This window comes from Grus americana, chromosome 10 (assembly GCF_028858705.1).
Source record: "Grus americana isolate bGruAme1 chromosome 10, bGruAme1.mat, whole genome shotgun sequence".
In the NCBI taxonomy this organism is placed as follows: domain Eukaryota; kingdom Metazoa; phylum Chordata; class Aves; order Gruiformes; family Gruidae; genus Grus; species Grus americana.
The window spans coordinates 22,501,005-22,522,093 of record NC_072861.1 but is presented as its reverse complement, the minus strand read 5'-3'; the positions used below and the strand labels follow the sequence as shown (position 1 = coordinate 22,522,093).

Sequence of the window (21,089 nt, the reverse complement as noted above, 5' to 3'; positions counted from 1 at the left end):
TCTTTCAGCTGATGTTTCTTAGTACCAGTAAAAATAAGCAATCCAGATACTGTTAACATCACGTAGAAATCTTTAAATCTATCAAAATCTGGTTTGTACCTTTTTATAATAATAAGCATGAAAAAAACCCACACCTTTTCCCTCCAAAATGTAAAATAATTTCTCACCCTTCTGCTAGCTGAATTTTGAAAGGCTTTCTTAGAATGGCAGTTGCAAGAAAAAATTAGGACCAAATGTGGCATATGTTGAAGGCACTGGGAGGAAATCTACCCGAGACAGATTAGCCAGCAAAGAAAAGCCTGTTGAGAAGATAAGTAAATAAATAGAAAGAAGAAATAGACTTAGAAATAGGAAAAAAGACCTGAGGACAGAAAGAGGCTGCAGAGCAGAATGCATGAGAAAGACCTAGGGCTTTTTAGCTAAAAATCAGATTGAAAGGAAATTATTTAGAACTTGCAAGAAAATAGAGTGAAGAAAGTAACTCCAAATAAGTAAAGCTGACTGGCCCAGAGAAGAATAAAATCAGCAGACAGATCCTCAGCAATACAAACTGCCACATCTCTGCCGAAGCCAATGAAGCTGTGGCAATTTATGCCACTTCATTGGCACTAGGACAATTCATACCGTTTATACAGTATATCCTTTATGTGGCGATCAGTGGAGCTCTGATAACTTATTCCAGCTGCCTTGACGTGAATTGGTCCAGCCTAGCGTATTCCTCTGTTCTCAGCGACACCAGCAAACACGGCAAGCTTGGAAGCGTCCAGTGTCTGCTGCCTGCCTGTCCAAATAACTTTCATTATTTCCTATTTTGCAAACTAAACTGGTTTGACTTTTTTTTTTCTAATTCAGACAGGTACACGCTGGCCAGAACCACAATCTACCGCACTGAACACCACAATCTGAGAGGTTTATAAAAATGGAAATGTTTTTGGAAGTGATACACTGAATACCCTATCTACTGGAAGCTTGCAACCTGATTTAAAGCCCAGGCATTTAATTGTTAACGGCAAATTTTAAAATTAAAAAGTGCCAATTTTGCCTTCCACGAGCTGGAAAAGTATGTTCTGATAGAAGGTAACATCATGTAAAACAGCCATCATTACCAAGTAACACAAATGTTTTTCGTATGTAAAATTGCTTTGTAAAATATTTGCTCCATCTGCTGAAAGTAGCAAAGACAATTTTCCCCGATAGCTAATGGCCCATTTCAGCTGTATGGCAAGCGATTCACCGTGGCTGCGACTTGCATTAAGTAGAACGGCGAAAACAGTGCACAGAATTCTCCACTTATGTAGTATTATCTACTCACTGCTTCCTGAGAGCCCGTCCCTCATTATCACGGCCTTCGCTTTGGATCAGCACACAGGACCAGGGTTGCTTTGACTCGAGAGGCTTTTTGTCAAACTGAGGCACATATGCTATGCTTCAATACAAAAGCACAAAACAGCCACTTTCCTTGACTACAAGAACAAGAAGGTTAGTTCTCTTTCAACTTTCCAGCACTTAAACTGCTGTTCCTTTTTTCACACCACATGGGGCCACGGTTTTCTCTTCTGGCTCACGCTGTCACTCTGCACGCTGAGGATTTCAAAATATAAAGATCAAGCACTTCTTTTCATTCGAAATTCAACTACATGCACACACACAAAAAAGCAAAAAAAAAAAAAACAAAAACCAAACCCCAAACACTGGCCTAGCCCAAAAAACCCCCTCCGGATTGCTTGTTTCATTGTATACTTTGCTATTTACCATACCTCCATTGAAAAGCACATGTTTACATTGTGCCCTGAACTACTTCAACATCTGCTAACAGACCAATAAAAAATAAATAAACCAGGATTGTTTAGAAAGAGAGATCCTTTCTATTTCCTCTGAACACTCCTAAACTGGCAACGGCAATATGCCGCGAGATCCCTTTTCGTAGATGTCATCTCGGAAAACAATATATGCGGGGAAATCAAATATAAAATCACTACAGCCTGCGCTGCCAAAAATCAGACAGAAAGAGGATCTCAGAAGCTCTGTGAGCTCGTCAAATAATTCTGCATGTTTATGCACAGCATGTTCATGTGAAATTAGGACAATTTAATAAAACAGTTTGCTTTTTTAATAAAAAAAAAACCTGTATGTGCATTACTATTTTATGCATAAAAGCACGTCTCTTGTGAGGTTGCAGCCTTTGTTTTTCAAGGTTCCCCACATCTACTGTGAGAGCGAAGAAAATGTAGCATAATTGTCATGATCTTCAAAAATTTCTCTTTTAAAAAAAAAAAAATCTACATTTATTTCAAATGCAACATTTGTAAGTTCAGGACATTGGGATGTTAATCCTCATTACAAAATGAGATAAGTAATATTTGAGTCCGTCTTTTCTGTATTTTAATTAGATCTGTGCAAACACACAAACAATTGAGATGTCCTCAGATTAATATTATATTCCTAATTAATTTATTTTTCTCTCTTTCCGTCTCTGTACATTTTGTTCACTTTTGTTCACTTGCCCTCCTTTCTGGCTTTTATCTTTAAAGAAAGGATTCTAATGAATTCCAAACCCGTGATTTCAAAACGAAAAAAGACGACATATAGATAATCCACAGTCACTTCCCTGGAATTTTATCTAAATTGCTGAGCAGTAACGCTGAGAGAATTGTCAGATGAAACCCGCATTGCATTTCACAAACAACACGCAGTTAAACTTCTTTTATTCTTAGAGTTGCCTATGCGTTACTTTTTGGATTTTAGCAAAATAAACATTTTTAAAATAATCCAAGCAGGCGTTTTATTGGATGTGATAACATTAACGGATTTCAGATTTCTTTACTGCTCTTGCTTTATCCTCTCCTTCCACACTGTTATTGCTACAAACTGGCACTTAAATTCAATTGATTCAAAATATTCTGGATCCATATGGCCTAAAACCCTGGAGCTGAAGTTCTGATATTGCCTCACTGCTGTTTTCTAGCATTTGCCTCTACTCCAGTCCCCAGATGGTGGAAGTAACATTTAAACCTCCTTTCCTCTGCCTTGTACAATAGACCTTGGCACCATTTCAACTGTTTACTCCGGTAATTAACAGCACTGATACCACAACAATTACAACTCCTACAATCTTAACACAATAATGCTATGAATTAGTGAGAGCTAATGGCTGGAAGGTATAGTGGTTCCAGACTGCGAGATCTGTGCATTTCTAGAATAAAATAAAAGGTACAAACAGCACGCTTGCGGTAGACAATGATTACCTAGTAATTAGTTTACACAAAGCTTCCTATTTAATGGCAAAACGCTGTAATTAACGCGTGACAGAAAATCAAAGGGTACTTTGTAAGCATATGAAAAATTAACACTGCAGGCCTATAGCTTTATGTACTGATTAGAAGCATATTAAATCAATAGGACATACAAACCAACAGCTTGCATATCTGATGATTGCAAGTCTTAGGAATGGATATCATGGCTTTAATTTAACCAAGGGATGCAATTATCACGCTTTATTTTACTTAAGATTTGAGAATCACCTGAAACATCACCATGGCTGATGCACAGATATATTAATAAACTGAATAAGAGCGCTACGAACTGTTTGCAAGTACAGTGAATATTTAAAGTATTTAGGATATATTGCTGACAGAGCACTCCCTGTACTACGAAACAACCTGCAGCTGTATTGCTTTATCGGTAATCAATTTCTTTCTTAAGTCTTTGGGCTCTTTTCTCTTTTCCTATTAAACATCATATCAGCTAGAAGAAATTTTAAAAGCCCATCAAAATGCTGTAAATGCATCTTCGGTGTATCTGTCAACGAGTTTCTGGCCCTCTTCAGGCTGAAAAAAAATACCACGCCTGCAATTGCATGTGTACGGTAACAGCAGCAGCAAATCCTACTTGCTTAAGAACCCCCTTGGTAGACTTTAGGTGTCATGCTAAGACTGATTCGATTGCTTGCAATTTATTCCAGTTTCAGTAATATGTGTAGCGTTGCCCTAGAACAAAGCTGGTGGTGTTACGAAAGGTGATCAGAGCGGTGAAAATGAGAATGGGGAGCAGAAAGGGGAAAAGGAGCATTGAGAAGCTATTCTGTGTTCACAGACATCAGGAACGGCAATGTGTGGGCAATGCCGTGTTTCTAAAATTACAGCTTCGGCAGTATGATGGTTGGTTTTTTTTTTGACCTGTTTATAAACATGAATATACTCCGAATTCCTCACTTCAGTAAGGAAACAAGATGTGGGATGTAAGCTTCTGGTTTCTTAGAGTGAATGCAATTCACTCAACCAGTCAAAAATCTCACCACTGTTCCCGATTTTCAGATAATCACAAAGGTTATCTATTACTTACTACAGGACTTTTGATAGTTGACCAAAACATTTTTAATTCAAAGGAACAGTCAGCATTTTGCATCATTTTATCTTGGCCTTTGAAACTGTAATTTTCCAATAGCAACCAGTGTCTGAATATTGCTTTATGCAACTCAGACCAAAAGTTGCATTTTCCGGATTTGTCACCTTTTGAAAAGATTTTGATTTCCTCTTACACATTTTACTGAATTAAACAGGATAAAGTCTATAAGGAAAAGAAACCATGACAAAATATAGTGACACAAGTGGAGGCAGTAAGATTCAAACACTCTAACATTTAAAACAGTAGGTTGCCCAAGCGCATTAAATAGCTTTTTTCTTCTACAACGGATATTTAATGGAGAGTTTTGAAATGGTTGTGTAGCTATGGCCAATTATAATGGCTTATTGAGAGAATATTTGTTGCTTGTTTTTCTGTGTCTTGTTCTATTCTTGTATTTTCAGCTCTTTTCTTTTTTATCCCCACACTTACCCCTTTTTTTGTCTTCAGTCTGATCTTCACTATCTTTAGGATTGCTGCTAGGTAAACTCATATCATGTTGCTGGTCATGGTGGTTAATTAAGAGTCGCAGTGTAATAAAAGATAATTGTAAAATTAATTTGACTAGTAATTTAATCTAGTGATTTAGATACTATTTAGAGGTCTATAGTTATACAAGAGGATGGGATCTCTGCGTAGTCCTGTATTATTTTATGTAAAAGGGGGACTGTTAAAAGAAGGAAAAAGGCGGCACTAACAGGAACGTGATGTTATCTTTCCTCTAAAAGGGAAGAGGACCCCAAGTGTTCGGAAAGTTTGCGGCAGCAGATTGAGTCCCAAGATTTGGAGATGGAGCCCAGGAGGCACTGCAGATTTGACAGCCTGGAGTCTGCTCAAAAACCAAACAAAAGGCACAAAATATACTTTGTAGACCACTTTTCTGTCAATCTTCAGCTTGAATTCTGAGTGGGCATCTGAGCCTCTTTCTTCAAGGTCACGAAAGTACGGCTGTGTAAGGTCTGCCTAGCCCTGAATCCTGTCAAGCGACTTCTCAGGAAAGTATGAAAACAGAACAAGCATATCCGTTCCCCAGATACTCTCCCAGCCTCCAACAATTTTCAGCTCAGAATCCCTCTAAGCCTGAGACTGTGTCAGCGATAATAGTTAATGGTTTTCCATGAATTTCTACCGCGTCCCAGCAAGGGTCCATATAAGTATAGGTGAGATTTTCCAAAACCTGAACTGCTGACTTTCAACAGGAGTGAGATACTCAGCTTCTTAGCATTACTTTGGAATGCCATATATTAATACATATTATGGTTATTTTCCTCTAGATATTCCAGACAGGCCCTCATGCAATTGTCCTATTGTTTTTTCACTTACTCCAGTAAGGAGCAGAATCACATTTTTTTGCTATGCACGGACTGAATCGGTACAGAAAATAGGTTGGAAAATCATGATAGAAGGGCACAAGAGCATTTCCCACAGCACACATGCCTTACATGGATACATTAAACAGTTAAAAATCTGTGAATTTATTTGCTCCCTACAACAGTCATTCACATTGTAAGATACAATTGAACTGCTATGGTGTCTCAGTACTTACTGATCCTTTTGCACATAACTGGGGCCAGATCCTGATATTCTTTTTCACACGGGAGAACGTCTCCACAAACGGCCTCACGATTGCCAAATGTGCACTTGTGGCGGCAGCAGTTCTCTTGATACTGAATATCATTAGAATCTGGGCCTCAGGATGAAATTTGTTATATTCTGACAGACTTCAGCAGCGCACAGTGGGATGAAGGTCGTAGACATTCGGCATAGTTTGTGAATTCAACCCTTTATGCAGTAGCAAAATAATTGTTCAGATAACTCAGATGCTGCATTAAGTTAACAAGGTAAAAAACATCGATAATCCTGTCCTGCATTTTTGTTTGCCCAATGTTGTGTTTGAAATGAGGAATCTAAAATCAGTCTCATTTTTAGACGGAACAGATTTTTACACAGTTCAAACTCACAAACGGCATTATTTTTAATCTGTTGCCTACTACATACCAATGAGGAAAATCTGGGTATCGTGTCTTAAACTGCTATGCAAATGATGCTATTTGTAAGTATTAACATAATTTAGTGCTTACAGTCATATTCTCATTTCTAATAATTCTACCAGAATGAAGACTCTTTTCACTGTACTCTTAGCCTGCAGGATAGTCTTTCATCAAGAAGCTGAATTTTTTAATAACCTGCCAGCATACGTTTTGTATGTGGCAGCCTATGCCGATGACACAATGTCTTCATTATCAAAAGAAACAGGTCTACATACTGTAATAGGACATTAAAGCATGCCTGTGCTCATAAACTAATGCTTTGATGTTTAAATGTGTATCATTACAATGGTATTCCTTAACAAAGGATGATTTTAATCCTCTGCTCTCAATGGTACTACTCGGTGGAGACTGCAATTCATTATATACAAAGAAGGTCTCCTGTTCTACAAAAGAGGGCTAAACTCAGAAGGCAGAAAAATTTGCACACACATATTCAAACGAGCCGTTCAAAACGGTGGCAAGTTTCACACTTTGCCAAAGCCCACTTCGATACTGCTCTGGATTTAGGGAAGCTTTCCTGCTGACTCTGGGAAATTAGATCAACTACGTTATTCCATATATATTTTCCAACTTCCAACACGTTTGCATTTAAGGGCTTCTAACGGATTGACTCCTGGTTGCATCAAAGCTCAACATAAATGCAGTATAAAAGGGAAACCAAAGCAAGCCAGTTATCACTATGTGTCACTGAGCCACAAAAGAATTAAAAAGGCACAGAAACGCTAATACTAACACTGGGTACTACCACTTCCATAGGGAATTTATACCGGCAAAGAACTAGAATTTGTGAATCATGTCTTCTGCCCCACTGACTGAGGTGGTGGGACCTGGATCTGGATATATTCTGTAATGTGTCCCCAGAGAGCTCAGTGGCCAGACAATGCTTCCACTGGCAAAGTCCGCTACTTTACACTGCTTGACTTGTGCAGAGTGAGGGATCTTTAGCAGATCGGAGAAATCAGCCCATCAGCTTTATATAAGCTCTATTTTAGAACATGGAATTATTTTGTAGTTGTCAAATGCAACGGAACTGTAATCAGCACAATTTGAAATTTTAATATACAATATAATTCAATCAAACAAAAATTTCAAAACAGTTTTGATTGAATTAAAAAAAATCCAAAGAGCTATAATGAGTAGTTTATGTAAATTAAACAAGTCTTTCTGGATACATTCCTTCTGGCTTTAAAACCATTACATTAGGAATGAATTTGGCACAATATACAGAAATATCAAATGCTTATTGAAATTAACACATTTAAATACCAATGAATATTTAAACTACAAATAGTTCTCTGAATGCCAGAACTAATGAAGTCTAGTTTCATACGGATTTTTCTGCCATTGAAATGTATCATCTTACAGCCTCTCTCAATCATGTGGATTCTTAGGAATCTACTAGTGCATGAGTCCATGCTACACTATTTCCTTCAGATGACTCTCCTTACCTAAACACCCACTGTAATGAAACATGCAGAAGTCTAATGATCTCCGAGACCTCAAGTGTTCTGTCTTAAATAGCTGAAAATAGCTCACAGGTTTAAAAGTCATTAGGGAACAGGAAAAATAATCCTTAGAAAAGTAGATTAATAAGTAATGAGTTTGTATGTGGCTTCAAATGAACTAGTATTGTTCAACTATATTAGTCCAACACTTTGTTCCAATAATTCCGAGTTTCTATGTAGATGTAAGGGTCTACACCACCTATATAGTTTCATTTATACATGTCCTCACTTTGGATAAAACCGCTGTGTAAAATTTGCACATTATTGCATATGAACAAAGTGCTATGACACCCAACTTATTCTCCCATTGGATGCCAGACATCCATTTATATTTTGGAATATTTAACTATTTGAAATACTGTTATCCATTACTTTGTACAAGGCAGTCTGGACTCTGTAATATAAACTCTTACCAAAGTCTTCAAATGAAAGCTTGGAGAAAAGATTTACTGTGAGGAAGAACCCCAGTGGACTGTTAGGAAGCCACGACAACAAACAAGACGCCCTGCTTCTTTGTTACTTACTGTTACTTACATGTGCCCACTTCTTACTCCATATCTCAGGGCTGTATCTCCGACGTTCCTTTTGAACCCAGTGGTAGCATTTCAAATGCGAGATAATGTCACAGTAGGCAGTGCCGTTTCCTCCAGATTCATCATTCACTTTAAACAACCAGCGCCACACTTCCATATTGTCAACGATCAGCTGGCTGAGAACACTAATCATCTGTGGAGCAATGACAGGAAATATTTTGTGCCATGACAATATTAAATTGTTCCTTGATTTAGACCTCCAGTTCTCAAAGACTTGGACTTGCGCTTTACTTTCTAACTACGGTTTCTGTTTCTTAGAGATGCGTGTGTTGTTATGGTTATCTTGGATACTTAGCAAAACCAACCCTGAACATTTTTTGATGAAGAATCTATGGTCTTCATCCTGTACTTGAGTCTACTTGGGCAGACTCCAAACAGCAACAGAGCGCTTTGGGTGGTCAATGGAGCTGTGTTCTGCAGAGAGGAATTTGCCTGTCCAATTAGGATCTTAGATTTTGGATAATCAGTACAGCTCAATAAATGTTTGTGACAGGGAATAACATGGGATGGACTACACTATTTGCAAAATCTGAGAAATAATTGTGCCAGATTCTAACACCAGCCAAACATCTGTGAAATTTTCCTACTGGAGAGTATATTATATGGTTATAAATGTATGAAGAAGTTACCAGGCAGGCTTTATAAAAATGCTAATTATTTATTTGTGTATGTACACAGATTTAAATGGCTTTAAAATGCCTTTTGCCCAGCTGGTGTAGTATGCAATTAGCTTCTTAGAATCTGCAAATGCCTTTGAACCTGGTAAAAGCATTATCAGATCTTGTTGCATTGGGTAGAGCCTTCTACACTTTTACGTTGTAATTTTGGGGACTTTATTTTTTTTTATGGTTGACCTAAAATACAATTACATGTGTGTTCCAGATGCTATTATTCGTGGCTTTTGAGAATCGTGTAAATGTGTTTTTCTTGATGACTCCCCTACAGTAATGAAAAGGATCAATAATATTGTAAGGACTGTACCAATCATAAAGAATTATGTGCTATCTTTAAGTGAAAATTGAGTTGTGCTTTAACATAGCGTCACCTTGCTTTGATTATTTAACCTAAAACGTCAATATTTCATACAAGCAAACACCACAAGTAGAACTTCCATAACACTGTAGCATGAATCAAAATTATTAGATTCACATAAATTATTTAACAATAAATCAAACACTTGTTTTTCAGATCATTGATCATATAGTTATTTCATCTACTATAGAAGTTGCAATGTATTTGTGTGGCTTAGATTGTTTTCAGTGTTAAAGGTGATTAATAAAAAGCAAAGCAATGTGAAAAGCCTCTCTAAGTAGGAATACCTACAAACCATAGCACTGATTGGTTTCCTGTATGAGATGTAGCACCACCATAAAAATATTTTTTTTAAAAATCAGTATGGATCATACTTAGACATATTGCAAATTGCAAAATCAGCTTATAGAATGAAATACTGAGGCACTGGATGCAAAATAAACACATGTAAACTGAACACAGTACAGAAAATTCTCGTGCCTTGTAATTTTAGTTTAGTAATATTTTGTTCTTTTCTCACCGGTCAGGCTAACACAATAGGTGAATTTGGCAACGATAAGCCAGGTACAAGGTAAGACTCCAGTTGCACGTATTCTCAGTGAATCTCAATTTCAATCAGCTGACTTCCTAAGAGGAAGAAATTTTCCCTTCATCAAATACTTTATTTTCCCAGAAATCCCTGTTCTATTTTCAGACACTGGTAAAACTCCTATTGATATCATTGAGGCCATGACTTCATCCACGGAGCAGCAACACAAACTGTTTGAAATAACTGGACCAAACACCCTTATATATTCTCAAGAAAGAACACAAAGAATACCAGAACAATTGTATTACTCCCTGACTTGGACACAAATTGCATTTAATTGGTCAGATAGAGCCAAAAAGAAGACCACCTCATACATGATTTAATCAAACCCAGTTAGGGTCGAATCAATACAGTCATTGCAATCGTACAAAGTTTGCATCCTATCAGGTGAAAACAGGCATCTGCATGTTGACACATCCCAGAGCTCATCCTGCTTACCTGGTCCTTGTTGCAGATGTCAGCTTCTCCAGGAGGGGTTGGCACACAAGCACTGACAAAAATTCGTTTACTTCCAGACTTGGTACTATAGAGATGAGCCACTTCTGGCACCGAGCCTAATATAGGCACATTTAGCATGTCAGCCACTGCTAAATCATCTTTGTGGGGAACCCCTCCAATAATGTAGGCATCTCTGCTCTGGATAAGAATTTTTATTCTTTTGATTGTCTTGGGACTGTACTTCAGCTGAGTGGCTAGGCACATGTGATGCTGCTGTATAAAAATAACATTATTCTTGTTAAAAGGTGTTCTTTTCTATTCCATGAACCTAATTTATAATGTTGCACACAATAAATACATTATTAATAGCAGGCTGGGTTATGACCTATCCTGTAGCTTAGCAGTTTAAATTGATAAAAGCTGTTGGGGTGAGGCTCCATAATCGTGCACATCTTTAGTGTGTTGGAAATGGGCTCACTGGGAATAGAACTAATTACTACACATCTGTATTTATTTGATCCATGCGGAATTATCCTTCTGTCAGTCGGCAGAGAGGCTGGTGGCCTTTGGATAATAGTGATTCATCTCAGCAACACTTCTGGCATGGTTTAACTCTAAAGCTCCTAAAAATCAATACAAAAATGAAGAAAAACCCCTATAGCAGAGAATGTATTTCACCATACAGTTCAGCAGTATTTTAAGCGATTCCCTGAGAATAAACCACTTTGATTTACAAAAGCTTTCACTGATCACATTAAATTACCAGGGATATACATTTCCATTACACAGTAGTTCTGATAGCTACTGTAAACGCAACTACAGAGTACTCAAAGAGAGGGTAGTATCTTTTTGTTGTTTAAAGTACAGGGGTTTCGACTTTTCGGAAGGAATTTTTCATTTCTTCTAAAAAAGAAGCTCTATTGCTGAACAAGCTGCTCACACCAGATGCTATAACCTCTAAATTTAAACTAAGAATATTAGTCATGGTAGGTGAAACCTCAAAAATATTTTCTGCAACATATCCTATGCATGGCCTGCAAATTACCCAATTATCTTTCCAAAGGTACAGAGGTGTACTGAGGTTGAGACTGACAGGGGTGGATATCACGCATAAATAGTACAAGAGACATCCACTGCAATAAATAAACAAATCATAATCCTAACAAGAAGGAAATCTTCACATTGAGATTTCATCTAATTTAGGCTCTAGTCAGGAAAGTATTCCTTTTCAGGATAAATACTGGATTTGCTAAGGATTTCCAGCATTGGAGAACCCAGAATATTTTCCTTCAAAGTCCTGGAGTCTCCTTCACAGGGATGAAGTATAAATCCCAATTCCACTACTTGCATGGGGACAATGGTGGAAAAGGAGATGGGGGTGCCCCTGGAAGTGGACAAAAGGAATCCCTTTTGTCAGTTCCTCCGTACTTTCTCGTACCAAACAGCTCCAAAAAGTGCCTAAGCCTCTCTGTAAAGAGTCAGACCCACTGCAAGGACACTGAGGATCTAAGTCAGAGAAATGAGATACTCTTCAAAGTTCTAGTAGGAAAAATGGAGTCGCAGAAGTATAAGGGCAAAAAGAACAACAAACAAGTTTCCTGGAGTCTTTTTTCCTTCCATCAGTTTTAAAACTGAGACTCTTAATGTTCTGATTCATTTGTTTCCTTTCTCCTGAGCACTGGTATAAAAGCAGGGAGATGGCCTGGGCTGTTGGTCTCGTGGCAGAGTTCTGCCATGTAGAGAACAGGATCAATTTCCAGCCCCGGTCACTTGCTCCCTCGGGCCACGAGTGGTGATGTAGGGACGAGATTTGCTTTGTGTCTCTCAATAATGGATTTTACAGTTAATTAAGGAGTGCAGGAAACAGGCTGTAAAATCTAGTTCATTCCTGCTTTGAGAGTGGTATAGCTGCCATGATATATAGTAGCGCGAGTGAAAGCGGGTAAAAGCAGGAGAACTGAGGAATCCTCAGAATTCCAGCACGACACTACACAGAATAGCGATTAGTAGTTAACCAAAAGGCTGGTTCTTGGTTCTCAAGCCTGTTGATTTTTTAAAATTTTTTTTAACTGCTCAAGATCAAAGAAGCTGACCTTGGCATCAGCCCCACAACGATGAACAAAGCTACCACTACACTGTTTTGATATGCTGCTAGCTGAGAATCAGGATTGTGTAACCCTTTGTCAGAGGGTTTTGCACCTGGATGCACTGACTCACAAGAGATCGTTCTAATAACTTCCAAGTGCCTAAGGACAATGGTGTATGGACGCTCTTTTCTCACAGTCTCTCTCCGCCTCCCCTCTGCAGATGCCACGGAGCACAGGGCTACCTGTGTCTGGGTGTCTTTTCCACGGATTTTCCTTCCATCCAGTTCCATCAAAATAGCCAGGAAACTGGGCAAGGCTGATTTGTGCTTCTAGAATTGCTCAAAGGAGCCTGCTAAGGTGGCCTTCAAGCCACATTTTCATGTATTAGGAATAAATTTAGATACCTTAGGCACAAGAAAAACTTTTTATTAAATAACCCAGAAGAAAGATCCTTAAAAAGAACCAATAAAGCTCTAACCCTTACAGAGACAAAATGACAGCTAAATCCACGGTCACTGAAGCCGATGGATAACTAGGATCAGTTATGAGTACAGATTCTTCTCTGCGCAAAAGATAGATTTCTTGGAAACATTAGTTAATGGATGGTAAAGAACACATGCTTAGTGAGAAGAAGGTAGTTTGAGGATTTTGCATATAAAGAGGTGGAACACATGGAACAGCCAAGGGCATACCTCAGCCTGGTGTCACAAGAAATCATGATCCTGTGATTGCCAGTTCTTTCTGATGGCACTTGGCACTAATACACTTCTCAGCATTCCACACCTGGGTTAGCAGTGTGACCCGTAGCCACGAAAGAACCATGTAGCCCTTGTGACTAAGGTTACCTGCCTACAAAAGCAGGTAATTTTTCCCAGTAAATCATAGCTGCATAATAAATTTTCACAAAGCCATTTGCTCTTCACCTGGAAAAGAAACTTTGCTTGGAATACTTCAATAGAAATTGGAAGAGTGAAGGCTATGCACAAGAAATACATGCCTGAAAACAACCTGCTTTTACATTAAAACTACTTCAGCCAAATCACCATGACCAAAATAGTCCGTGAAAGACATTTTCCATTCCTGGACAGCCTGTCCGTGTTTAGCAGCACATCTTTTATCCATAATATGATGTGTTTTAGATGATATTTTTAGCATGGTTTATGTAGAAGGCTTCTTAAAGCTTCCAATATTTGGTAGTAAGTACTGGAAAAATAACCCAGTATCCAGAGAAAAAACAGCTACAATTGTCAAAGTGCAATTTTAAAAAGAAAAAATGTATCACTGGTATTTATCAAGGATTTACCATCCCAATAATTTTACTTTACAAGGTGAAGGCCCAGCACAGGCAACCATGACTCTTGTAGGTTTCCAGTATTCAGACAAAAGGACAATACTAAAGAAAAGCCAACTCCTAAAAACACCAATATTATCTTGATACTTTTTCTCCAACTTCAGAGAAAACAGAAGACATTCATATTTACAGAATTCATTTTAACTACAGCAAACCTATCAGGCAGCTGTGACCCAGTGGTTCCTCCCTATACAGCAAAAGAGCTAAGCACTTTTCTCACGTACGTGTTTTCAGACTAGTTCAACAGAAAAGGATTCATACATATACACAAGCATTTTGCTGAGCAATATGCTGCTATAGAACTACGTTTGAAAACCAAGACATTTATGAAATACAAAAAGCTTCTTTACCTTCTGAAGCCATCAGTTTCAATCAATATATGGTATAACAAATACTTGTTCAATGAAATAACTAGAAGAGGATTATTAATATATATCAAAACCAGGAGCAGGGCTTCAAGCATGGACCCTAGAGATATAAACGTACCACAAACTTTCATAAAGATTAAATCTCGGCTAAGACACTGTGGACTTAGTATTTACAATACAAAATTAGTCTCCACTGTAAAGAGCCTTCACTGCACTGCAGTATTTTCAGAAACACTGTAGTAGCGTACTTTCATTAACGTCTCTTTTTAGATCATGCCTTAGCACGTGGATTTAAAACTGACTTGACAGGTTTGGAACTAATAACATTTCTGTATTACCTAACTTAGAGCGGTTTAAAGTTCTGTTCTTTAAGAAGTTCTGCATTGGATTTAATTGCAAGAAACACTGCAAACACATGAATGATTGAATGCTGGGCTACCCGGAGATAAAGTTTGAGTAATAAGAATAGTTTATTGCTACGGTTTGCTTAGAGATATAAATCTATCAAGTTCCCAGTCCCAAGCATATAGTAAGAAGGGACAGTGGTCTACAAATAGCCAATATAGGACTATCTCAAGTAAGCCTATAAAGCTAAACCGGGATATTTATTTCCAATGCTCTAACTAGTAGCCTAATCAGTAAAGCCTTAAACTTGCAATAATATTTCACTGATGTGTACCAGAGCGTTACAAGTTATAAAATTTCCAATTTAATTTTACTGCATCCCTCAAGCTGTAGTAATTAGAAGACAAACTCACAGAGAAGCTGTTTATAGCTTCAGGGGTGAGAATTTTGAACCTGTCCTGCAGGTCACCCATGTCCTCGGGGTTCCCAGATCTAACAGCTGCCTGCAGACCCAGGAGTTTATTGTAATACTGCAGTAACTCCTCACTCAGATGAAGGGGGCAGATGTAGATGACGTCCACGTTGGCATCTAAAACAAAGGGGCACAATATTCATTACTGGGAGAAAGGTAGACTCCATTCAGAACAGCAATCTGATCATTCGCTAACAGCTTCCCTAAAACAGCACTGAAAATAAAAATGAGATCTGTAATTCCCAAATCTTAGTGGTTTAACTGCTTTTTCTGTGCTTCAGCATTTCTCTGAAGACAGGTCAGCAACCCAAAGAAATAGCTAGTTTTCGGAATACAATCTGCAGAACATATTGGGGGCAGAATTTTGAAAGCATTGCAGGGGGATTTATATGCACGACTCACATTAACATCAATGGGAATTGCGCACTGCTTTAAAAATATATCCCATTAACTTCAGTAAATTATAAAACTGAGCTATTAAGTTTAGAAAGCTGGTAAAATTGGAATTTCATATGCTGCCTGGATTTGGCACGGCCTGTTCCTATTCTTGTCCTGTCCACATAAAAGCTCACGGTAGGATACCATTAATAACTATTGCTGAGCCTGTGAGTGTGCAGATTAGCTCCTTAAATACCACAGTGTGAAAATCTGTTTTTCTGCATGTGAAACAACTTGGGCTGAAAGACAGTGTATACACAAACACTTTGAGGTGAGAAAGGGGAAGTCTTTAATACATGGAAAATTTGGAAAATGTTAACTACTCTGCTCTTCTAAAATATTAATGTTAATAGGTAACCTAATGAATTAATGGGCCTTGCAACATTAATAGAATATACTGCCAAAAAGCACTCCTAGATTTTGATCCAACTCCTGCTGAAATCAGTAGGAAGTCTTTCATTGTCGTTACTGGGCACAGGAACAAGAGCTCTGAAAGTGCCAGGGACAACTGCTATTACAAAGGAATGAATCAGAAGCAAAGCAAGCAGTGGACTAAGGGAACCCTGAGCCTAACGTTACAAAGGAGTAAGATATCCCACCCATATGCTTTGCAAACAACCCACAATAAACATATAAGGCCAGAAACTCAACTGAAGCATTTTAGTAGTACAACATCCAACAATCAGCCCTGTATCTGAAGCCCCGACAGAGCCTTTATATAATACAGCTCATTACCATCTAAGTTTTTAAAATAATTAAAAGAACAGTTCATTAGAACTGTTAGTCAATACTCTATAGCTTTTAGGCATTTACTCAGACTTACAAAATGAGCCTGAAAATTTACCAGCTAAAGTACAAAAAGACTACTCGCCAACATCAGCTGTAATGCTGAATGGACTGCACTGTCAAAAATTGACAAGCTCAAGTGAATTTGTTGAATAAAATGCTGCAACACATTTTACTACTCCTAGCACTGCCCTTTGAAGAGATACACAAGTCTGTTTTGGACATGGTGAGGTTCTAGAGACAGAGTAGCTAATAGGAGGTCACAACGAGCAAGGAAATCGTCTGGTATTCTAAAGAAAAAGAAAACCAATGTGGTAAATATCAATGCTCTTCTGCCAGGCACAGGTGAAGCTTCTGATCTAGTTAAAAATTTAGTTAATATTTAACTAGTTTGTGTCTTACTCATGGGCTGTGTTACATTTTGCAGTAGAACCAATTTTCATGTTCACGGATTTTAAATTGATAAAAAATGCCTGTATAATGTGTTGACGTTGTCCCTTTAAGTTTCTAACTATCATTTTAGAGATAAAAAAACTATGTTAAAAAAATGAAGAAAACAAGACTGTACTGTGGAAAAACAATATTAGTGCCAAGATTATATATAAAGGCAATTACATTATTATTTTAGGCAACTGTAAATTTCTGGATCTAATATATTTTTGTTACAAACTTAGTAAATGGCATTTATAAAATAATAATGATACTGAAATATACATGAATCATGTAAAGTATGTCATTCCAGGGAGCCAATGAAGTTGGTCATTGACAAATAATATTCCTCACTGCTTTGCTTAAAAGAGGACTGTCATTTATGGACAAACTTTTCAATGTATGTCTTTTGCCTCATTTGCTAATTTAAAAAAAAATTGGATTAAATAAGGGCTTGCTCTTTTCTAGCACATCTTTCTCTCCATATGAGCCTGAATGAACACGAATAGAATTAGCTACCTAATTTTGTAGAACACTAAACACTGCTGATCGTTTGTGGTGCTCAGCATGCCACAGGATGAGGCTGCTTTACCTTAGCACGGAGTCGGAAAGAATCAGCATGTTGTTCTTATGAATAACATGGACAGGAGCAAAGGCCATAGCAAATAAATTACTTCTGAGCTTATATGTTCTCTATATTTAACATTTAGACTGAAAAAGAAGTCCTCATCGGTCATTCTCTATTACTCACAACTATGGGCAAATAACGATGAAAAAATAGGCAGCCAACAGCTCATAACATACCCAGTATGTCACACAGCCTTCCCATCTGCATATTCTGTTGGAGAGCAAGATCAGGAATATGCTCACGGATGCATTGGGAATATCCTGGAAAACAAGCAAAGGCCCCCCCCAGCTGTATTCAGAAAATCCCTGCTATGGATTTGAAAGAAATCAGATTTTTGAATAAAAAAAAAAAGCTGTAATAAAAGTAATTCAAATCCCAAATGTGGTAGAGCACTGATCACATCATCTTATGAATTTACTTCTATTAGTGAACTGATGTAACATCATATTTTTATGGCATGAGATTTTAAATACAGACCTAAACATTAGAGACCTACCGAGCTTTATAATTTAAACATGTCGGATGAGTATTTTGTTTGAGTCTTCTATGTTGCTGGATTTTTTTTTTTAAACACTGCAAAAATTGACACCATCATTAAGCAAGAATCCTGGTATATTTTGTCCTTCACACAGATAAAAGCCAACAAAATCACTTCATTAAGGAGATGTCTCAGTGATACCTGATCACTTTGTTGCAGAGGATGAACGAGTGGCAGCCTGCCTGAGCTTGGATTAGATATTTGGAGGTCAGACTGGCAACCGATTGCATGCTCACATTCAAAAAGCCTGCAGTAAATGACACGGCCACTCTAGCTAGAATCTCTAATCCTGTAATTTTTTAAATTCAGTTAATTCTAAATTAATCAGTGTGTATATACAAACACACACAACCACACAATGCATGTTGCTAGTTGCAATAGCTGGGATTAAATCCATACAAAAATTCAGCCTAACATTCAGTGTTTGACACAAAATCCTGACCGGTCCAGTAGCAAGAGCCTTACAACATTTCCATATATATGCACATGACAAATAATCTGAAACTTATGAAAAACTTAGTTTGACTACAATCTGCTCAGTATTTCAGTGCTTTCATTTCGGAAGATAGTAAGAGTGGATCTTACAGGCAAATTACAAGGACAATTATTATAAGTAATCAGCATTCGAAGGTGCTGTGGCAATGACACTTTGCACACAGGAGAGCAGAACACAATAAAGTACAGAGCAATGGAAATAATCAGTTTCATTTTTAGTAATTTCTTGTAAAACTTACATATTGTAGTCAGCACAATGGTACCAGGCACCTGCAGAACTACATCAATGTAAAAGCTACTGATTTTTTTTGCCACTCTAATATTAAGCTACAGTAATTTGAAAAAGCTTACTCTGATTACTGAAACTTTAGTCTCAAGTCTTCATTTTGTTCTCTTAGGTGGGGACCAATTTTAAGCCACTAACAGCGCTGCCTAACAATATCAAAACATTTAAATTTCACATGTAGAAAGTAACTGATTTCCCTGCACTAAACTGTCCTCTTGAGAACACATTTGTTTATTAGAACTAAATCTGGGCAGAAAAATAACATGCAAATATCACTTGGAAAATCAGTAATTATTTAAAAGGAATAATAGTTAAAGTAGCAATTGAACAAATGTTAAAACTTGCATGTGGCTGCGGTTCTGCAGAAACTCTATAGCATTATACCAACTACCACATGTACTTTTCTTAGATATGTTAATAAAACATATTAATTCACAATATATTAGCTCCCATTGACATGACCCCATTAGATTTAATGAGAGGAATATTCACTCCTTGTGAATCATTCACCTTCCAGTGGACATTATGAACCACATTAATCCTCACACCTGATATATTCTGAACGCTCTGCGCTTACATGGCTGGTCACCTGACAATGCTTATTAAAGGCAGAGGCTTAATATTCCTTTCCTTGCAGTTTAAACAAAATTCAAACCAGATGAATTACATATACTGTAATCACAGTCTACACGTTCCAGTACAACTATAACCTGTGACATCATTTCTGGTTTGTTATGTCTAGCTGGTTTATGTATCACTAACATTTTGCACTACAGCATTTGGTCTCAAACACATGAAACATTTCAGATAAATGTGCATTTTCCAGAGTTATACTAGTACTAAAATAAGGGGTGTATGAATTAATGGTACAGGGCCTGCTTTCACCTCCCCTTTCAACCTCAGCCATGACCTAATGCCCTTTAACGGCCATTTCCTTCATAAATTTTGCTCCTCTCAAAGTGCCTTCTCTCAACAAAGAATCCACAACCCTTTTCCAACTTGCCTTTGGGAAAAAAAAAAAAAAAGTAGGAGGACAGAGTGGGAGGGACATGATATGGCAGTTTAAGTAACCACAGGGTGATGTCTGAAGGGAAGGAGGAAAAGGAGCTATCTAGGATTCAGCCACCTTGTGCATCCCAGGGCTTGGGACAAGTCTAATAAATAACACCTACCTTTTCCCACTGTACTTGCACACCTCCTGTTCAACTGAAACTACTTTTAAAAAGGATTCATGTATCACACAAGAGGAAGCTTTGATAACTATACAGTAGGTTTTATAAGGTGACAAATTTTATTTATTGTAAATATAACTATCTAGGTAGAAAGAAAAATGCTAAACAATCTTGAAACAATGGAATCTACTTTCTTTTTTTTTAGCTATACTAGGAATCCAAAGTTTTTGTTTTGGTGAAATAAATGGAAACATTTGTTCCTCACAGCAGTATAATTTAAGCCCTTCACCATCCCTTTTCCTGGATTATTTCCAGAAACCTGACATGAATCTGAAACTGTTGTGAAAATGAAGACTGCTGAGAAATTCACAGTTATGACTCTATCTCCATTTATTGGAATTCCACTTGCATGGGAAGAAAAATCAGACTCTGATTTGCCCTAAATGCTGAAGTCAAGGAAGCGCGAGTAGAGAATTTCAGGCTCTGTTTTTGATTTACAAAACTGAACAGAGAAACCACTAACAGCGTATCGCCAAACTTCTGTGTCTTGGTGCTTATCTGCTCGGTCCCAGTTCTTGTAATTCAGACACATTTTTATGATTACCCAGACTCAGGCCTTAAAAAAAAAAAAAATCCTGCTGAAATCAGCTGTCATTTTGCATATTTAGTCCTCAGACTGAAACAAATGTTACTTAAATTGTCCAGCTTCCTAGAAGTCTACTCAAACAGATTTCTTACCTGTAACATTCCATAAGGCTACAGAAAGGAAGGCAAAAGATTTCAGGGTATTTACCAGTTCTTTTTCAAAACAAATATTACAAGACATGGCAGATCAAAAGCATAATAGGAAAAGACATGAGAACAAAGTACACAATGTTACTAGCTGGAAGTGTTGCAGTAATGGGCCCAAAAATTTACAAGTTTTTTTTAAAATGTCAAATGTTTAGGAGCAGAATAATTAAATATTTAAAATTATTTCTATTCTTACATTTTAAAGGTTTTTAGTTTACAGACTTTACGTTTTCATCTTTTCAAATTTTAATCTGTTCTTAAAATTATAGAAAACCAAGTTTGGTCAATTTTAG

The 21,089-nt window shown here is 37.4% G+C and overlaps 1 protein-coding gene across 1 annotated transcript in view; it reads right to left on the bottom strand.

Annotated features, from left to right (window-relative positions):
* The window catches only part of IQCH (IQ motif containing H), a 71,271-nt gene that overhangs the window by 26,701 nt on the left and 23,481 nt on the right, over positions 1–21,089 (bottom strand). The window contains exons 11-14 of the mRNA XM_054837291.1: positions 17,690–17,773; positions 15,174–15,349; positions 10,610–10,882; positions 8,492–8,683 (exon numbers count right to left, since the gene is read on the bottom strand). Coding sequence (XP_054693266.1) covers positions 8,492–8,683; positions 10,610–10,882; positions 15,174–15,349; positions 17,690–17,773 — 725 coding nt within the window. The remainder of the gene's footprint in view (positions 1–8,491; positions 8,684–10,609; positions 10,883–15,173; positions 15,350–17,689; positions 17,774–21,089) is intronic.